Raw genomic sequence first — 20632 nt, forward strand, 5'->3', positions numbered from 1 at the left:
AGTGAGGTATTTAGGACAGATGACTGCTAGGGTCCTTTCGAGATCTAATCATAGATCATCAGGCTGGAAGGGTCCTCGGAGATCACCTAAGCCAGCCACAGCCTTCACCCTTTCTCACTGAGTCTTTCCCTCGCAGCTCCAGGGGCTTTTCCTGCAGCCGTGGAGACGTCCAGTGGGGTCTATGAGTTTGTGAGAGGCTGGCAACTAGACTGGTGGGATGCCCACAACTTCTGTGACCAGCGTTTTGCCCAGCTGGCTGTGGAGCCCCAAGATGAGGCTGTGACTGAGCTACTTCAGAGAAAAGTGCAGGGTCCCATCTGGCTGGGCCAGAGGACAGCCTTGCTACAGAGACGGCAGCAAAAGCGTGAGTGCTGCCCATTTGGGGGGTTGTAGGAAGGGAGAGCAGTCACAGATAACTTTGGATTTGGGCCCCTGGCAGAAATAAAAACAGGGGCCTTCTCCCATCTTGCCCAGAAACATCACATTGGTGTGTAGAGTTAATTTTATTTTTAATATAATGTTTTATTAACTAACATTTATTTTTCTTTCTTCCACTCTTCTCCCTACCCCATCTCTCAAAAAGAAAAACAAAACTTTAAAAAAATATGCAAAACAAATTCCTATGTTGACCATACCAAAAATGTCTCATTTTGCATCATTCTTGAACCTGCCACCTCTTTTTCAAGAGATAATATACTTCATCTTTGTCCTCTGAAATAATAATTTGTCATTATATTGATAATTTCTTAAGTTTTTTTGCTCTTTACAAAATTATTGTTCTCCTGCTTCTGCACTCTTTATTCTGTATCATGTAAGTCTTCTCAGATTTCTCTGATTTTTGTTACTTTTATAGCATTATATTTACATATCATAATTTTTTCGGCCATTCTCCCATTAATTGATAAGTAGCTTTTAATTTCCAGTTCTTTGCCACTACAAAAGAGCTGCTAAAGATATTTTTGTATATGTGACTCCTTTCACCTTTCTTTGATCACTTAGTGGGAATACAGGCCTGTATTCAAAGCTAGGTCAGATTTTAGTGACTTTGAGGGTATCATTCTAACGTTACTGGACCAATTCACAGTTCCAGCAACAGTGAATTAATGGGCCTGTTTTGCTACAGCTGCTCCAACATGTGCACAGCACTTGGAGCTACAAGAGACTTTTGAGACCATCTCATCCAATATGGATGCAAATTGGGGCCCAAAGAGAGGTGGTGTCCAAGCTACACAGTATGGGACAGAACCGGGATCAGAACTCAGGTCCTTCAGTTCCAAATGCGTGTGCTTTCTCTACCAGAGACCAGCCCCAGCCTCGACACTCAGCTGTAGATGGAGGGGCTTTAGGGCCCCGGGCCTCAGGCTCCTAGTTCAGGGTTTTCTGTAGGGAACTCTTCTCCGGGGCCACCATGCTCATTCCTGGGGGTCACGGGGTCCCTTCTTCTTTCCCTCCCTCAGGCACGCATACGCTGCCCAGCCTGGTGTTCGGGGCGCAGACAGATACAAGGCACGCCAGGCTGCTGGTGGGCTTCCCCACGCTGGCAGCCGTCACAGTCTGCACCCATCTCCAGTGGGACCTGGCCGTGGGCAAGGAGGGCACCATCTTCTCCTACGCTGTGCCAGCCTTCTCCAACGAGCTCCTGCTGCGAGGTCTCACCGCCCACGACGGGTTGGTCCACTTGGCCCTCGTTGTCCACGGGCACCACTCCCCCTACCTGCCGGTCTTCCCTGCAGATGGAGGCTGGCACCATGTCTGTGCCACGTGGGAGAAGTGGAGGGGTCGCTGGGCCCTTGGGGCCGACGGCGAGATGCGGGCAGGAGCCCAGAGCCTGTCCCCGGCCCAGTCCTTGGCTCCAGGAGGCGTGTTTGTTATTGGGCAGGACCAGGACTCCTTGGGGGGCAACTTCAAGAAGGAAGAGGCCTTCAGAGGCAACATCACCAATCTGTCTGTGTGGGCCCGAGTCCTGGGCCCGGAGCAGCTGGACATGGCCCGAGCCTGCAAGATACCCAGTGAGGGGCTGCTTTTTGGCTGGAATCGGGGGGCCCTGGAGATCGCCCCCACCCTCCAGGAGGTTGCTCTGCCCTTCAGGTGCCCCAGTAAGTCCCTCCGGCAAGTCCTGCTTTTGCATTACTTATTCTCCCAGGCACAAGTAATAAGGGTCACAGGATTCCGAGCTATAAGATAAAGATCATCCATTAAACTCTATTTTATCAAGAAAATTGGGTCTCCAACTGAAGAAGTGATATGCCCAAGGTCCTAAGTCTAATAAGTGACCGAATCAGAATTTGAACACTGCTCTCCGGACTCCAATCCAGGGTTCTATTCATTGTGCTTTGCTGAACCAATTGAATTTAGATAAGTCGCCCAACATTTAGTTAGCATTCTAAATTATGGGTCCTTTGTGGGCTTGGAATGGAAGAACCTGGAATCAAGTTTTAATCCCAGCAGCTAATAGCTGTGCGATCTTGGGCCAATCACTTCACCTCACATGGTATTTAAGGCTTGCAAAGTGCTTAGCTCATAATACTCTAAGAAGGAAGCAGTGCTCCTATTATTACTCCCATTTTACAGGTAAGGAAACTAAGGAACAAAGAGTTTAAGTAAGCTGCCCAAGATTATACAACTAGTGAATGTTTACAGTGAGAATGAGAACCCCATTCCTTTGACTTAAAATCCAGTATCCAATCTACTATATCCAGCTGCCATCATCATTACCGCCACCACCATCATGATGATGATGATCATCATCACTATTATCGTTGTTGTTACTATTCCTTCACATGGATCTCTATACGGAGTTAGAGGAAATACAGAGATAAATAAGGCAGGACTCTTGTCCCCAGTCTGGTATGACATATATGCAATTATTGAGACATACTGGTAGGCTATATATACAACTAGTACTCCAAAGTGATGTCTGGAGCATCCTTTGTATGATCTTCCTTAGGACGTATGAAGGAAAAGTATCATTTTATTAATTAACCGGAAGAAGTAATTATGTAAGACATAATTTGATTTCCAGGTGGTTCTATACTCAGCCCATCAGCTCAGTAATCCCATCAAGGTCTCTCTAACACATGGGCAAATTAGCCTTCCTCTTCCCCCATCCCTGACACTCCAGTGGAGTAGATCTTGGCGGGAAACTCCACTGACAGGTTCAAAATTTGTCTAGGGTATGAAATGGTACATTGCACAAAAACCACTAAATGCTTAAATAGGTCACTGGCCTTGGGGTCAGGAAGAGCAGAGCTCAAATCCAGATAAGCTCCTGTTTCAATGTAGTTATAACATAGTTGGTGATAGTCCAGAAGGAAGTCACACCTTGGGTAAAGGGGCCAGGAAGGCTGCTCTGAACACCCTTTCAGCCCTGAGACTGCTATTTTTGCTAGAGGACTGAACCTGTCCCCTGTGCCCACAGTGCCTGTAGAAGAATGCCCAACTCTGGATGCTGGCAGTGGAGCGCTGAGGTCTGAGCCGTGCCTGCAGTCCCTTCCTTTCCTCTGCCATTACAGGCCAGGTAGGTTGTGCTTGCCTATACCACCTTCCAATCAGCTTCCTGGTGGAGCTAGACTCAAACCTGTGTAAACAGAACTATTAAGAGAGGGGTGGTGAGATGGAGTGGGCTAAGTGTAGGGCTAGGGAGTTTAAAGCTCAGTTTCTAATTCTTGGATGCCCGCCCCTAGACCACTGGATCAGTTGTCTTATGCACAAGGTGCCAAGCAGATGTTTATATCATTTTTATTCAAATCACATTTTGGTTTTGCAAAATTGCAAATTTGGTTGAAATTTGCAAAATTTAAGGTGTGGCAAAAAGAACGTTGGTTTCAGAGTCACAATTGGGCACAGTAGATCCAGTTCTATAACTAATTAAATGTAAATGCTTTCAGACTTAACCTCTTTGGATCTCACTCTCATAGAGGAAATTCATGACATTTAGAGCTTGAAAAGGCCTTAAAATTTTTTTCCTCCAAGTCTCTAATTTTACAGATGAGAAAACAGGCCCAGAGAAATTAATTTAATTGCCCAAGATGACACAGACAGTAAGGAGAAAAGTCAGAATTCAAATCCAGGGCCCCTGACTCCAGTGAGTGTACTTATTACTCTGCTACTCACTTGTCTCATATCATAATAACATTAATGTATTAAATTAGACTGTCTCTATAGTCCCTTTCAGTTCAAATGTACTATGTTCTAGCATTTTATCTCCTAACACTGTGTTCTCAAATCCTTTCCAGTAATAACAATCTCTGTTCTAAGGTCTCTTCCAGTTCTAACATTTACTGCTCTAAAATATCATTCACCATTAATATTTCTTCTGTTAAAATAGTCCATGTTCTAAGATCCTATCCACTCTAGCATTCTACAGTCTATGTTTAAACATCTGTTTTTAAAACTCCTTTCCAGACCTAACATTGTGTTCTTTGTTCTAGCAGTTAAATGTTTTAAGATTTCTTCCAGCTTTACATTTTATATTCTACTTGGTGGCTCTAAGATTCCTTCCATCTCTAACATTCTGTGATTTGAACAGCCTATGTTCTTTTTTTTTTTCTTGAACACATTTTTTATTAAAACTTTTTATTTTCAAAACATATTCATTGATAATTTTTCAACATTGATCCTTGTAAACCTTGTGTTCCAAATTTTCCCTCCCTTCTCCCCACCTCCTCCCCTAGATGGCAAGTAATCCAATATGTTAAACATGTGCAATTCTTCTATACATATTTCTACAATTATCGTGCTGCACAAGACAAATCAGATCAAAAAGGGAAAAAATGAGAAAGAAAACAAGATGAAAGCAAACAACAAAAAGAATGAAAATACTATATTGTGATCCAGTTCACACTCAGTTCCCATAGTCTTCCCTCTGTGTGTACACGGCTCTCTTCATCACAAGACCATTGCAACTAGTCTGAATCATCTCTTTGTTGAAAGGAGCCATGTCCAGCATAATTGATCATCATATAATCTTCTTTTTTTATTATTATTATAGCTTTTTGTTGACAAAACATATGCATGGGTAATTTTTCAACAATGACCTTTGCAAAAACTTTGAACAGCCTATTTTCTAATGAACCATCTAGCTAGGTCTCTCTGGAAAGGGAAGAGAAGGGAATGGGTCTCAGAATTGACTTAGGAACAGTTTAAGCAAAAGAAAATCTGGTTCTCTTCCCTGAACCATTTCAAGATGCTATATGCTACATTTGCTTCTTTTCAGGGGTATATCAGCGACTGAGAGAAGTTCAGAAAACAGCAGATGGGGAGTTTATCAGCCGAGTCAACACTCTAGCCAATGCTACGGTGGTGAGCCAGAAAAAGTTTGGGGAGCCCCAAGCATCCCACTTAAGGTGTTGGGAATCACAGGATGGCAAAATTCTGCTACAATAAATTCTCACTAATTCAGGCCCATTTAATTAGAATTTCAATAATTGAAAATTGGCATAATGCAGTCAAGGAAATTAGCAATGTTGGCATTTCAGGGCTTGACATTTAGCTTCCCAAGGAGTTCAGCAATACATGCAATAATACTGCTTTTTCATGGCATCTGCATTTTCATTGGGAATGGCATTCCTCCACTAGTAGCCCCCTCCCTAAATGACTGGTTTTAAAATTGATCACCAGTCAAACCAGTTTTTGGCGATATGACATTGGGTCAGTCATTTAACCCTGACGAGCTTCAGTTTCCCTCTCTGTCCCTGTGCCATGCTCCATTGACAGTTACATATGGGGCCTGCACAGGAAACCTCTCCTATTTGGCAGGAACTGCTGAATTTTTCTTTCTGTTGCTATAGCATTTGAGAACCCAGAATTGACTCTACCAGGCAACAAATGTGCTAATTACAAAGGGCTTTTATCTGTTTATTACAATAGTGTTTGGTGAGACCCCAGAGTTCCAATTCCTATGTAAATTGGAGAGCAATAAAAGTGTAATCTTTTTTAGAAATTCATAACAATTGTTTCTACTTTCTTCTGCTTTTCAACTTAAAAATCATTTTCTTCAAAATAACCCTATGAGGAAGATGGTTCAAGAATTATATCTACTTTTTTCCTTTATAATGTAGTTCAGGCATTTTCTGCATAAAACCTTTTCTCCCAGACTACTTTGCATTTAACCATTTTGAGTATTTGTATTTATTAACTTTATATAAATGTTAGATATATCTTTCATACCAGTTTATATGTCTTATTTCTATAGCCTGCCCTAATGGAGATCCCATTAATTAGGATCACAGTAATTGAAAATTGTCATAATTCAGACTAGGGCTATATTTGTCCTTATTTTTCTCCCCCATTAGAATGTAAGCTGCTTCTTGTAAGTCAAAATTGTTTGATTTGATTTAATATCCATACTGCCCAGGATAGTGTCTGTCACATAGTAACCACTTAATTAATTTTTTGATTGATTTACAAATTAGGAAGTTGAAGGTTGGGGAATTAAAATGATTGCTGAAAAAGTCCCACAATTAATGAGAGAACAGGACACAGTTCAAACCCAATTGTTTTGCTTCTTGCTAACCTTCCCAAGGTTAGACTAAAAAGTGCCAAGCCCCAGTTGAATGCAAGCAAAGACATACATACACTAAGCATAATTAGGGAAGAAACTTTTCTTTATCTTTATATATATATACTTTTATTTCTTATTGCTCAATTATATTTTTAGTTTTTAACATTTATTTTTTCTTTTTTTAAAAAATATTTATTTTTTATTATAATTTTTTATATACAAAACATATGTGTGGGTAATTTTTCAACATTGACCCTTGCAAAAACTTCTGTTCCAAGTTTTCCCTCCTTCCCTCCACCCCCTCTCCTAGATGGCAAGTAGTCGCATTCATGTTAAATATTTTTAACATTTATTTTTTAAATTTTGCATTTCAAATTCTCTTCATCCTGCCCCTCTCTCGTTCTTTGAGAAGATAAGCAATATGATATCGATTTTAACTGAAATCATGCAAAACATATTTGCATATTAGCCACATTGTAAAAGACAACACACATACATACACACACATACAGGTGGAAAGCAGTGAGGATAAAAATGAAATAATATTTGTGCATATGCACACACAAAGGAAAAACAAAGGAAGTGAAAAAAGTCTGTAATCAGTCCTCCCTATGCAGGTGGAAAGCATTTTTTATCATGGGTCCTCTAGAATTGTCCTGTTTGCTACTACAAATTAAAAACAAAATACCTCAAATGGAACTTAGAAGTCTCCCCCCCAAAAAAAAAATAATAAAGGACCTCTTCACATTTCATTATTACTTGGCATTATTCTAAAATTTTATTTGTATTTCTACATAGTAATAACCAAAAAAAAAAAATCACTGGATCATTGTTTTGATCAGAATAGCTAAGAGAATTCCTCCCTCTCTCTCCCCCTCTCCTCCTGCCCAATTTAGCCAATGGGAAATGCCTTGCTCTCTGGCTCTTCAACATAGTCCTAGGTCCTAAACTGCAGCAGGGGGCAAAGGGACATTTGGCTTCTCTGCTCTCAGCTTTCCAGAGATGACTTTGCAAAAGATCCCGGCTCCCTGAGTGTGCCTGAGGCAACCAGCTTCTTGGGGATCCTGGAACAGGCCCTGGCAGCCCAAGAGACCCCCCTCCAAGCAGCTGACCTGCTTGCTGTGGTGAGCTTCCTGAAGAGGGTTATTGCCATCCAGGAAGGAGAGCAAGACCCTTCTGGACAGCAGGAACATCTCAGCCAGAGCTTCTTAGCAGTGGCTGCCCTACTATTAGAAGAGCAAACTGAAACACAGTGGCTGGAAATTAAAGAGGTAAATCTCAGGGAGTGGAAGGGAAGGGTCGAGCTGCCCTTATTGTCCACCTATGGGTCACAGACACCTTTGATAAGGTCATGGGCCACTACAGAACAGCATCAAGCCTCAGGTTCCACATTAAACAGGATAATGGTACCAACCTGCAGGCTTTTAAGGAAAGTTATTTGAAAAATTCAAAGTACAGTAGAGAGATTTGTTATTAGTATTCTGCTTATCTCACTGAAACAACTGTTTTAAGCAGGAGAATACTTTGTAAGCAGTAAAGCACCATACAAATGTAAGGTGTTAAATATGAGATATAAACTCTAATACCTTGGTCTCAGCAGTGAATATTATTCATATGAAATCATAGTCATAAAGTTTTATCGCTTAGAACACAGAAATGGAAAAGGGCATCTCTAATGCAATTGAACCAGAGTTTCTTAAGAACCTATTACTTGCCAGGTACTGTATCCCATAATGGTAAAAGAAAATAAAAATTATATAGCTCATGTCCTCAAGGAATTCACAATTTTACAAATAGGATAAGATGAGTACATTTATTTTGTTAATCATGTGATCTTATGAAGTATTATGTTTTAATTCAGTCACCTCTGTGACTACGGGCAAGTTCCTTTCCTTTTGCCCAGAGGCAGCTAGATGGTACCCGGGGATAGAGCTCTAGGTCTAAAATCTGACAGATCTGAATTCAAATCCAGCCTGAGATATGCATTAGCTGTGTGATTCTGGGCAGGTCCACCTTTTAGGTCTCAGTTTCCTCGAGTATAAAATGCAGATATAGCACAATGCCGGCACTATGCCTGGGATGTAGAAGGTGCTTCATAAGTACTTACTCCTTCCTTCTCTCTCTGAGGCTTGAACTTTTTTGACTCTAGGATTCTTTTTTTCTCTGTTCTAAACTGTGTCCTACCCCTAACATTCTAGCAACAGATTGCACTCCTGAATCTAGAGTCAGGCACTGAGTTCAAATCTGTCTTAGTTCACTGGGCAAGAGTTATCCTAGATAAAATACTTAACCCTTTCTGTCTCAGCTTCTTCATCTATGAAATGGAGATATAGCCTTTCCCTCCCAGGGCTGCTTTGAGGATAAAATGAGATAATATCTGTAAATATTTTGCCAACTTTAAAGCACTACATAAATGCTCGCTGTCATTATTGTTGTTGTTGCACACCATAGATCCCTTCTGTTAACACAGATTATTGACAAAAGTGTCAAAACACAGTGAGTTGCACTGGTCACTATCAATTAGAGGACAGTTCTTTGCTGATATTGTAGGGACTATCTAAGGATGGAGGGAAGGGATACAGTTATAGAGGAAAAGGGGACTCTCAGTTCAGACTGCAACCATGAGCTCTGTCCTCAGATTACCAGAAGTCCTATGGTTCTGGTGGAGAGCGTGGACCGCATTGCCATCAGCCTGAGCCTCCTCCTCACAGCTGAGAAATCCATTATCTCTATCCAGAAAGGTCCCATAGGTGAGTGTACATGATGCTGTCCTGATCCAACTATGTGAACTGAAGAAATGTGCTTCCTCCTTGAGCTTCCCTTCATTTCTTCTGTAAAGTGACAATGATCATGCTTATGCTTATATAATCTCAGTGTTGAAAGGAAAAGATTCTTTTCTACAATATCTCCAAAATGTCATCATCCAGCCTCCATTTGAAAATTTTCAGTGAGGAAGAACTCATTACCCCTCAAGATATCCCATTCCTACTTTTAGATATCCTCAAATTGCTAATAAGTTCTTCATTATATCAAGCTGAAATCTTCCTCCCTGGAACTGCTCATTGTTTCTAATGCTATCCTCTGGGACTAAATAGTATAGTTAATCCCTTTATGCATAATCGATAAACAACAGGGCTCTCCTTAGGGATTTCCTTAGGGAATTCCCAGATGAGAAAACTTCCTCCAACAAGGCAGATCAGCATTTCTTCTGCAACTGATAGTCTTAGAGAGTTTTTTAGAACAATAATTCTCAAGGTGTGTTCCAGAGAATCCTGGAGGGGTCTCTGAAACCCTTTCAGAGGGACTACAAATTCAAAATTTGTTTTCATTTCTAATCCGGTAAACATCTATAAATGTAACCCACATAAACAAAAATTTTTTGGACAGATTCTCAATAATTTTTAATAGTATAAAGATACTAAGAAAAAAGTTTGAGAATCACTGACCTAGAACACTGAGAAGTATCATTCCTAGAGTACTTAAAGTCAGTGATCATAGTCCTTCAATCCCCCCCACCCAAATCTTCTCCAAACTAAACATCTAATTTTCTATTATGTCATGGTGTCCAATCTCTTCAACATCCTGGTCATCCTCTATCAATGTCCTTTCTGGATAGAGGTTCTCCTGAGTAAAAGTTCTAGAGGTCTGTACCCTGGGCCAGTGCATTGTGGATCCCAGGTTCAGGGGAGAACCCTAAAAACACAAAGTTCCAATCATCCTGAGCATAGGAAGCTCTTCATCCTTGGGATCCTGCTCTTTCTCCAGGCATTGAAGCTCGAAGCCTGAACCTGAGAGACTTGACCAATGGCGAATACTACTTCAAGAAGATTCCAGGTGGGCCAGATTATATCCAAGTGCCTTTTGAGGAAATAAGAAAACTTCAAGGAAGAGGTGAGCTCTGGGAGATAAAACTGGTCCAGTCTCTCTGGGGAACAGAGTCTGAGAGACTCTAAACTTTTCTCTACCTCAGGCCCGTTTCTCTCATAAAATTTCTTTATGAAGAGAGCTCAAAAAAATTCCTCCAGATGTTTTCAGGCAGAGGATCAGAGCTACCACCACACTCCCAAGTGTAGTCTAAGCCAGGTTAAAATGTAATTGGGAAATGTTTAACAGAATAAGAATACAATAGAACATGGATAATATTGATACAAATGTAGAAAATATTAGTATAACATAGTAATGTTAATTTTTAGTATAACATAGTATCCCCATCTAGATGAGTTTGATATCATTGCTTTAAGGGATCAAACAGTACTCAATGGGAAGAGAAGGGAGGGATCCTTAAGGATATGAAATGAGGTTCAGAGGGGAGCCAGGGCCCAGACCGTAAGGAGCCCCACTTTGAGAACAAAGATGGAGTCCCTGCTTTGAGTCTGAGGGGAATGTCTGCTCTCAGACCACCTTCCGACATGTGAAGGAAGACATGGCCCCTTTGCCTCCTGGGAACATCTCGCCTGAGTTGGAGACTAGACAGTTACAAAGAAAAATATGCACTGACTTTATGAAGTGGGTCAGAGAATGAATGGGGCTGTGGGACTGAGTGGGTTAGTCATCTGAAGGGGCTATACCTAAACAGAGAAAATTTCCCATCTGCCCAGGTCTCTCCAAAGTCACGGTGATCAACACCTGGTTTGCCTACAGTGCCCTCCAGCACTCCTTGGGTTGGGAAGGGCAGGAAGGTGGCAAAATCCTCAGCCAAGATGTCTCTATACCTGAGGAAAGGTCAAAGTGAGTGGGGACTTTTCTCCTTGGGTCCTTCAGGATGGCAACTTCTAGGGACCAAAGGATGCTGATCATAATGGATGCCTTTTTTTCCCAGAAAAGGATTGATTGATGGAATGGAGGGAAAATATAATGGTGGGGGAAGGAAAATAGAATCAGAGAATATAGATTTAGTTCAAATGTCACCACCTACAAGAGGCCTCTACTACCTGCCCCAACTCCTAGTGCCCTCTCTATTAAAATGACTATATTGATTTTGAATGTATTTGCATATGTTTCTGTGGACCACCTATCCCTCAATGAGGGATGTAAACTCTTGAGGACAGGATTTATTTCATTCTTGTCTTTGTATCTCCACAGCCTAGGACATGCCTAGAACATACTGAGCATTTAATAAATATTTGCTTGGGTAGCTGATAGTTTCATATAGGAAGGCCTTTACAAAATGGAATATTGGAGCTGAAAGGAATCTTAGTATCTACAATGTTAGAATACAAATCACAGAAGATTAAAACTAGAAAGGACCTTAGAACAAAATGTTAGAGCTTGAAGGGACCTTAGAAAGTAAAATACAATAGTTTAAAGGGTCCTTAGAAATAATTTTCATTTTATTAAGCAGGCAAGTGACCTCAGGGTCACATATGTCAGAGTTGAGAGAAGTAATGGGACTTATAGATACACAGATAATAAATATCAGAGATAGAACTAGAAAATAGGTGTTCAAGACAGGAAATGATTAGAGCTGGTCACATAGCAAATTTGAGGCTCTTCCCTCTCAGGAAAGACTCTTTCCATTTCAACAATTACCCATTTTGTTTCCAGGTACCTAAGCACACAGGTAGGATCAGCCATCATCTCATCCATAGTTCTGATCAACCTTCAGGAGGTGAGCACAGCAGTGCATTTCCATCTCCTACACCAGACCCAGGTAAGGTAGGATGGATGGCATTCACAGTGACAGATCTATGAAAGACCTTAACCATAGTCCTCAGCCTCAGAAAGAGATGCCTTCCCCTTCTTCCCCTGCTCATCCCACTAGCAAAAATTCTGAGGCTCAGAGAGGAACTTGGACAGAAGCAGAGAAATGTTTTATCTGCTTTCAAATAAATAGCAGCAAGCAGAACTATTGACTAAAAATTAGGGGATAGAAAGTCAGCCTTGGTTTCCAGAAGCCCTGGGTCCTTTCTCTAGCACATGCCTTCCATGATCTACATCGATCATCTTGTGAATCTTCCCACACTAATGCAGAGCAGCGCTCTTCAGCTTGGCTTCAGGTCTTGGCTAAGTACCTGGAGGCATTTGAAGGTTAAGGGAGTTGTTATACCCAGAAGAAATAAAAGAAAAAGGAAAATAACTCACAAAATCAAAAATACTTATAACGGCTCTTTTTGTGATGGCAAAGAGTTGGAAGCTAAAGGGATGTCCATCAATTGGGGGATGGCTGAATAAGTTATGGTATTTGAATGTAATGGAATACTATTGTACTTAAGCGATGATGAAAGGAATAGGTTCAGAAAAACCTGGGAAGATTTGTATGAACTGATGCAAAGTGAAATGAGCAGACTCCAAACAATCTATAGCAATAATACCAACACTATGAAGGAAATCGACTTTGAAAGACTTAGTAATTGAATAACACAATAATCAACCACAATTCCAAAGGACTCACGATGGACCATACTATCTACCTCCAAATAAAGAAGTGATGAATTCAAGGTACAGATCAAAGCAAAAAAAGGATTTTACCTTTTTAACAGAGTAGAGAACATGGTTAGTGTGAGAATTTGTTTTGCACGACTATATATATATTTGTAATGGGTTTTGTTTTTCTTGTCTTTCAAATGGTTGGGGGAACAATTTGGAATTTAAAATAAAATTAAGTCATATGCCATGTTCTGATACTAATTATGTGACTTTGGGAAAATCTTAGGTTCCTGAGGTTCCTAAAATAAGGATCATCATTTATACACTACCTCTCTCACTGGCTTGTTGTGGTAAAAGTGTTTTGTAAATCTTCAAGTACTGCAACAAAATTTGAGTGACTTTTGAAGAGGCAGCATGGTCCAATATTTAAGAGCCTGGATCTAGAATCAGAAGAATTTAGTTTCAAGTTAAAAACTCTGATGCTATATCACAATATCCTATTCTTAAAACTAAAGGGTATCTCAGAGATTCTCTAGTAAAACCTCCTTATTTCATAAATGAGAAACTGAGATCCAGAGAGGTCAAACAAATAACTTATCTAATATCAGATAGATAATAAGTAGGGAGCTAGGACCTGAATCCAGCTCCTCTGACTCCATCCAATATTCGCTCCAACACTGTATCATTAGCAGTCTCTTACAAGTCACTTAAGAACTCTGTGCCACAGTTTCCTCATTTGTAAAATGAAGGTAATAATAGTAATATTACTTACCTCACAAGGTAATTTTGAGGAAAGCCCTCTATAAAAGCTCCAAGAACTAAAGAAATGGCAATTATCATTTTTAGTCAGAATCTTATTTGAAATTTAAACTGTTTTCTCTTTTTAAATACTAAGAGCTACATAATGTTCTGGCACTTAAAACCCTAATTCCTCTTGAGCTATTGCCCTTCTGGGTCTCTGACCCTTTTTTTCTATCCTTGGGCATCCATTGCTCATAATTCTGCTCCTTTGGAAAGAGCTGTAACTAGTACTGGTTCTCTCTTTCTTCTAAGGATACCATGCAGACTTCTCTGTCTGCAGTTTAAAGTCACTTCACCCTTAACCTATCTTTCCAGGCTCATTAGACTTTACTACCCTTCCCTTACTCTACACGTTGGCCAAATTGACTTTCTTGTTGAAAGTGTCTGTCTTCCATCTCCATGTCTTGAACAGGCTATTCCCCCTTGCCAGAATGCATTCTTTCCCCATTTTTTCCCTTTCAGAGGCCTTAATTCTTTCAAAACTCAGCCCCAGTAGCACCTTCTACATCCAGTCTTTCCAGATCCCCCAAGCTCCTAGTGCCTCACCCCTAGAACTTTCATATTTTTATGAATTAAATATTTTTACATACAGTTACATATCTAAATGCTGTATACTCCTATAGACTGCAGATTATTTGAGGACAATCTTATTATCCCGGGCACCCAGCGTAGTGCTTAGTGTCTAACAAATGTTTAGTGATGAATTGGGAGGGAAGTAAACTCTCTCTAGCTTTCCATTCTTGCATTTTCTTCTCCTGCAGGACTTTTCAGATAAACTCGTGGAGCCTATCTGTGCCTTCTGGAACTTCAGCACCAGGTGAAGTAGCCCTTGATTCAGGAGAAGGCAATCAGCTTGCTATAATTTGCTCCAGACTAGGATTTCCTGGAAAAGATGGGAAGGGGGCAGTGAAAGACTATAGAATCCCTCATTTGAAGGAAGGAGGGAACGGTGGACAGAAGAAGAGCAATCCCATTAGATCTGGACTCCTGAATCCTGTTACCACTTCTTAACACCTGTGTGATCTTGGGCACAGGGACCTAATCTTACAAAGTCTCAGTTTCCTCATAAAGAAACTGGAATAGGTCAGAGGTTCTTAACTTTTTTGTGTGTTATAGATAATATAATATATTCCTTCTCAGAATAATGATTTAAAATACATAAAATAAAATACATAGGATAACACCAATTATCAAAATATAAAAGTTCCAAATTCACAGGCTTCAGATTAAGAATTCTAAATTATATTCCGTTAAAAGAATTATCGAAGGATTCATGGATAGTAGGTAGTAGTAACTGCATTATAACTCAGTTCTTTTGCCTTCAAATCCAACATTCTATCTACTATACCAGGGCAATCTGGGGCAAGTCACTGAAATACTCTAAGCTTCAGTTTTCTCATCTGTAAAATGGTCATAAAAATACTAGTACTGGCTAGGTTATTGTGAAGAAACTGCCCTATAAACCTTAAAGTGCTGAAGAAATGGGAGCTGATATTTTTAGTCAGAATTTATTTGAACTGTCTTCATGCTGCTCACATATTGGAATGTGAACTCTTTGAGATCAAAGGATCTTTTGTATTTTTAGCCCAGAATGCTACACAGAGTGAGTGTTCAAATGCTTTTTCATTCATCCATCCATTCATTCATTTATTATCAATTCATTCATCCATCTATTCATTCATTTGATTTATCCATCCATTGATTCATCCACTTATTCATTCATCCATCCATTCATTCATCCATTTATTCATTTATCTATCCATCCATCTATCCATTCATTCAATTTATCCATTTATTCATTTATCCATCCATATATTTATCCTTCTATCCATTTATTCATCCATTCATTCACCATTTATTCCTTTATCCATCCATCCATCCATCCATTCATTCATGATGTCTGCTGTTCTTAAAACTCTAAATTCTTTTATTTTGTTCAAGGTGAGACTTGCTCTGACAGGGAAACATTCTATATGATCACTCTTGAGGGTGAGAGGAGAATAAGGAGATTTCTAAGCGCACTAAGATCCCTTCTTTTTCAGTCTTTTTATTTTTTCCTCTGTTTAGCCAGACTTGAGAGAGTTGTCTTCCCATGGTACTTTATGTAGTAGGAAAACCAAAAGCACTAATTCCTCCACTCCGTGACTCCTCCACTAACTCTGTGATTTGAAGGGAGTTATATCAACTCAGGGAACCTTGTCTTTTTCATGAGGAAGCATGGTACAGGGAATGTTTTCCAGTCCCAGTTCTTACATGTCCTAGCTTTGTGACTGTGGGTAATTAAGTCCCCTAACAAAATCTTAATTTTGTTCATGGATGTATTCTGCAGATCCCTTCCTAGATTCAGTGATTCTATTCCCAAATGAAAGTGATACAGCTAAAAAATTATTAGCAATGCCACAGTGACCCCCTCTGGCCGATGAAGGAAGGAGCTAACTGAAGGAGTTAACGTGATTTACTTTCCAAAATCAGATTTAAGTCTAACAAATTATCTGAACAAGAATTCCCTATATAGCCTTTAAAAAAAAAAAAAAGCCATCTGGCTTGTACCTAAAAATTTCAGCTACTACCTCCTAAAAGTGGGGCAGCCCCTACTTATTGCAATATTTATTGCTAAATCAAGACAAGAATTGGTTCACTATAACAGCCATCAATCTATTATTTGTTCTGCCCTCTGGAGCCAATCAAAATGAGCTTAATTGCTCTTCCATAGGATAACCCTTCACATATGTAAAGAGAGTTAGGATGTTCTTCTAAGATTAGATATTATTGGTTTCTTAAGCTAGAGTCTAGGAGATAGCATAGTTTCCAGCAGAGCAATGTGGGTATGTGCATTTGCCCTGATTTGTCGTATTCGCCAATGGACACCACAGGAACTGGCTCCTTCACACTCCTGGCCCCTCAGTTCTGCCACCATGCTGCTCATGGTCCATTGGCAGGGCTAGTTTGTCAGTGTCCTTCCTGAAATGTGGGGCCCAGAAACGAGCATGATATTCCCAAAGTGGTCTGACCAGGACAGCGAGGAAGGGAACTGTCATCATCCAAGTGTTAAACATGCATTTCCTATTAATGAAGCCTAAGCTTCTTGGCTGCCAGGTCATTCCAAAAACACACAGTTTTGGGGGGAGTATGTTAGATTTGATTGATCGTTCTCACTTCCCATCACTAAACTTTATGGGCAGATCCAGATCAACAAGGAACTAACAATCCTGCAAACTCTCTTATGCAGGAACTCTAGAGTCCCCAACAGTTTGTGAAAACTGGGCAATATTTCTGACCCCCTCTACCCCTTGAAAAACCTAAGACTTCCTCTACTACTCAAATACCTGGTGGGTTTTCATACATTTTCCTGGTTTTATGGGTTTTCTTTTTATTTTTTATCTTAAAGAATTCCCATTGATTTCCAAGGGAAAATGTGGGGGGGAGGGGAGGGGACATGATTCCTTTCTGTTGCTTGAGGGGAATGTGGTAAAAGGGAAGAGAAAGCCCCTTTAATAATTGAAGGGGTCTTTTGAATGGGGAGCAGAAGGTAGGGAGGGTCCCACAGTGATGAGTGGAAGGATTGTTGCCTGCCTGTCATGCCATCAAATGAGAGACACACATCGAGAGAGAGAGGCAGAATCTATACCTATATACTACCTACTATGCATATGTATATAAATGTATACACATGTATGTATGTAGATACTTAAAGGCACAGCTAGATAAATACATTTACACACATAGTAAGAAGTTATTGTTCAACACTAATAATAATGGAAATCCTTGAGCTGCTACTGCTGCTAATGATGAATATGATGATGATGAATTAATATTATGGCTGCCTAGAGATCCTCAGAATGATCCTGACAAGGAAGGAAGGCCAGGCTTTTATTTATTTGTTTGTTTGTTTTTGCTGAGACAATTGTAGTTAAATGACTTACCCAGGATCACACAGATGGGTAAAACTTTGCACTTATTTGGAGTTTTTCTTTGTTAATATTTGGGCTCTCAGGGAATGGAATTAGAAGGGAACTTCTGCTTTCTAGGTAAGCAAACTAAAACTCAGAGAGATTAAAGGAATTTTTATTGTTCACTCATTTTTTTAGTTGTTTCCAACTCTTTATGGACTTGTGTGAGATTTTTTTTGCAAAGATATTGGAGTAGTTTGCCATTTCCTTCTCCAGCTCATTTTATAGATGAGGAAACTGAGGCAAACATTGTTGGGTGACTTACTAAGGTCACACAGCTAGTAAGTATCTGAGAATAGTTTGAACTCAGGTTTTCTGACCAGATCTGGTATCACCTAGCTGCTCCTATTAAGGGAATTGCTCAATATCAGTTAGGTAGTAAATAGAATGGGCAAGACTTGAAACTAGGTCCTCTGATTCCCAATCCAGAATATATCTCTGTGGGTTATGCGTCTATTCCTCAAGTTTGGCCTGAGAATAATGGGGAGCAGAGTCACAATTCAAACTCCAGGTCCACAGAATTCAAATCCAATGTTATTTCCATGATATCACAGCTGTAGCGCCTGCACACGTGCTGGGGTGTTTTTAGAAGTTTTGTTGGTATTTTTTGCTTTTCACATCATGTTTTCTTTTTTAATTAATTTTTTTCAATCAACAAGCATTTCTATTCTCTCCCTCTCTCCTCCTTGCCCCAACCTCACAAGAAAGACAAAATAGGAAACAAAAACCTTACTCCTCTACTCCAAACCCTCCATTTAATAAAGAAAAGGTTGAACAAAACCAAATGGATGGAGCAATCAGATCTGGGAATGTAAGCCTTATTTCATACCCAGCATTGAAAAGGAAAAAAGGCAAGAAGGGAGGGTGAAAAAAAGGAAAAAAGTAGGGATGGAGGGTTAGAAGAAGGGAAAAAGGCAGGGATTGAATAAGTAAAATAGGTTTATCAGCCCCATTCTGTAGATTAGGGCTGATAAACCTATTTTACTTATTCTGTAGATTATTAGAAAGCTAAAAGGACAAATCCTGTCTAAGGTCAGATATTAAATAGGTGGCAAGATTAGCATCCAGCCTGGTAGCAGAGGTTCCTTCCTACTTCCCCGGGTAGTAATAGGACAGCATGAGCTCATTCTAATAAAAGGTCCTCTGTTTTCCTCCCATACCAGCTCTGAGGCTGGGGGCTCCTGGTCCAACGAAGGATGTGCAGTGACTGCTCAGCACCCAGAATCTACCTCCTGTTTCTGCAACCACAGCACCAACTTTGCCATCCTCTTACAGGTGTTTGATGTCCAGGTGGGTCAGAAAAAAGGAGAAGGGGCTAGGGAAAAGTGTCTGGTGATAGAGTTAAAGGGTTCAATCAGTACTGGAAATAGTGAGATGCCACAGTGGATAGAGTATTGGCCTTGGAAAGTCAGGAAGAGTTGAATTTCAAATTCTGTCTCAGACATTTACTAGCTGTGTGACCCTCCTCAGTTTGGGCCTCAGTTTCCCCACCTATAGTGTAAGAGAATAAAATAACAAAGCAAATCCAATAGACTTGTGATAGAGAGAGCCATTCGCATCCAGAGAGAAGACTATGGAAACTGAATGTGGATCACAGCATAGTATTTTCACCTTTTTGTTGTTTATTTATTTATTTTCTTTCTCATTTTTCCCCTTTTTATCTGATTTTTTCTTGTACAACATGATAAATGTGGAAATATGTATAGAAGAATTGCACATGTTTAACTTATATTGAATTGCTTATTATCCAGGGAAGGGGGAGAGAGAGGAGGGATAGAGAGGGGAAAAAATTTGGAACATAACATTTTGCAAGGAGGAATGTTGAAAACTACATTTGAGTATATTCTGAAAAATAAAAGACTATAATTATTATTTTTTAAAGAGAAAGAATAGAATTCACTTACTTCCTGGAGTTGTTGTGAAAATCAAATTAAATAATATGCAAAGCACTTTGTTAATTTTAAAGTGATAAGGAAATGCCAACTGCTATTATTAATAATATTTAATAATAAAGCAGTCACAGTCATCAGAATCCTGATTGGGCCATGGTTGAGGTTGGGGGAGAGAGGGCAATGGTGGTAAGGATCTATAGGAGGGGAATGTTAAGGGTTGGAAGAGATATGAAATGTAGAGCTGGGAAAGACCTCAAATCACACAATGTCAGAGCCATGAGGGAATTTAAACATTAGCCAGTCCAAGCTCCCCACTTTAAAGACGAGGAAACTGATGAAAGGAAAAGCAGCTTTCCCCAACTAGTCACCCTAACATGGGTAGAAAAAATGGAGAAAGAAGGCTCCAGTACTGTGGATTTCCATGTGGTTTGGCCCTGTTCATCTCTTCAAACAGAGGAGCTCTGAGGAGGAGTCTGTGCTGAAGACACTCTCTTTCATCGGCTGTGGAGTGTCCTTTTGTGCTCTCATCACCACCTTCATCCTTTTCCTGGCTGTTGGGTAAGGGATCCTCAGACATCTGATGAGCTCTGCATGTGCTCTGCCCCACACTGCCCTGAACCTCACAAGGGCTCCCCTGGGACTCATACGGTCCCCTTTTCAAGCATCATAAGGGGAGGAGATGCTCAGGTGCTCCCTCCAAAGTTGGCCCTACCATCTAGCTCCTTTCTGATCTAAGCACTCACCTCTGCACCAGCTAGAAGCGGGGAGAGCACATGAAACTTTGCTGAGATTTGGGGAGGAAAGTTGGTTTTTCAGCTTCTTCTTCCTTGTCTTTTTTCCCTTGGCACCCTTCTCCCTTTTCTCCACTTTCCTCTCTGCCTCCCTCTTCATCCCTCTTTCCTTCTCATTTCTTCTGCCTTTGTGATCTCATCTTCTATTCCATTTCTTCCTTTTCTTCATCCTCATCTCTCCTTCTCCATCGTCCACTCACCCTTCTTTTTACTCTTTTCCTCCTCATCTTTTTGATCTCCTCATCTCACTTCTTCCTCATCTCTTCCTTTTTTGCCTCTTCATTTCCTCCTCTTCTCCCTTCTCATATTCTTCCCTCCTCCTCCTTTCCT

General features: G+C 40.3%; 1 protein-coding gene across 1 annotated transcript in view; it reads left to right on the forward strand.

The window, feature by feature from the left end:
• The window catches only part of ADGRD2 (adhesion G protein-coupled receptor D2), a 48291-nt gene that overhangs the window by 6687 nt on the left and 20972 nt on the right, over positions 1–20632 (forward strand). Inside the window, exons 4-15 of the mRNA XM_051973743.1 lie at positions 137–364; positions 1458–2096; positions 3419–3517; positions 5216–5301; positions 7495–7773; positions 9141–9252; positions 10268–10393; positions 11101–11230; positions 12047–12152; positions 14431–14486; positions 18783–18909; positions 19966–20069. Coding sequence (XP_051829703.1) covers positions 137–364; positions 1458–2096; positions 3419–3517; positions 5216–5301; positions 7495–7773; positions 9141–9252; positions 10268–10393; positions 11101–11230; positions 12047–12152; positions 14431–14486; positions 18783–18909; positions 19966–20069 — 2092 coding nt within the window. The remainder of the gene's footprint in view (positions 1–136; positions 365–1457; positions 2097–3418; positions 3518–5215; positions 5302–7494; positions 7774–9140; positions 9253–10267; positions 10394–11100; positions 11231–12046; positions 12153–14430; positions 14487–18782; positions 18910–19965; positions 20070–20632) is intronic.

This window comes from Antechinus flavipes, chromosome 2, assembly GCF_016432865.1.
Source record: "Antechinus flavipes isolate AdamAnt ecotype Samford, QLD, Australia chromosome 2, AdamAnt_v2, whole genome shotgun sequence".
NCBI classification, from domain to species: domain Eukaryota; kingdom Metazoa; phylum Chordata; class Mammalia; order Dasyuromorphia; family Dasyuridae; genus Antechinus; species Antechinus flavipes.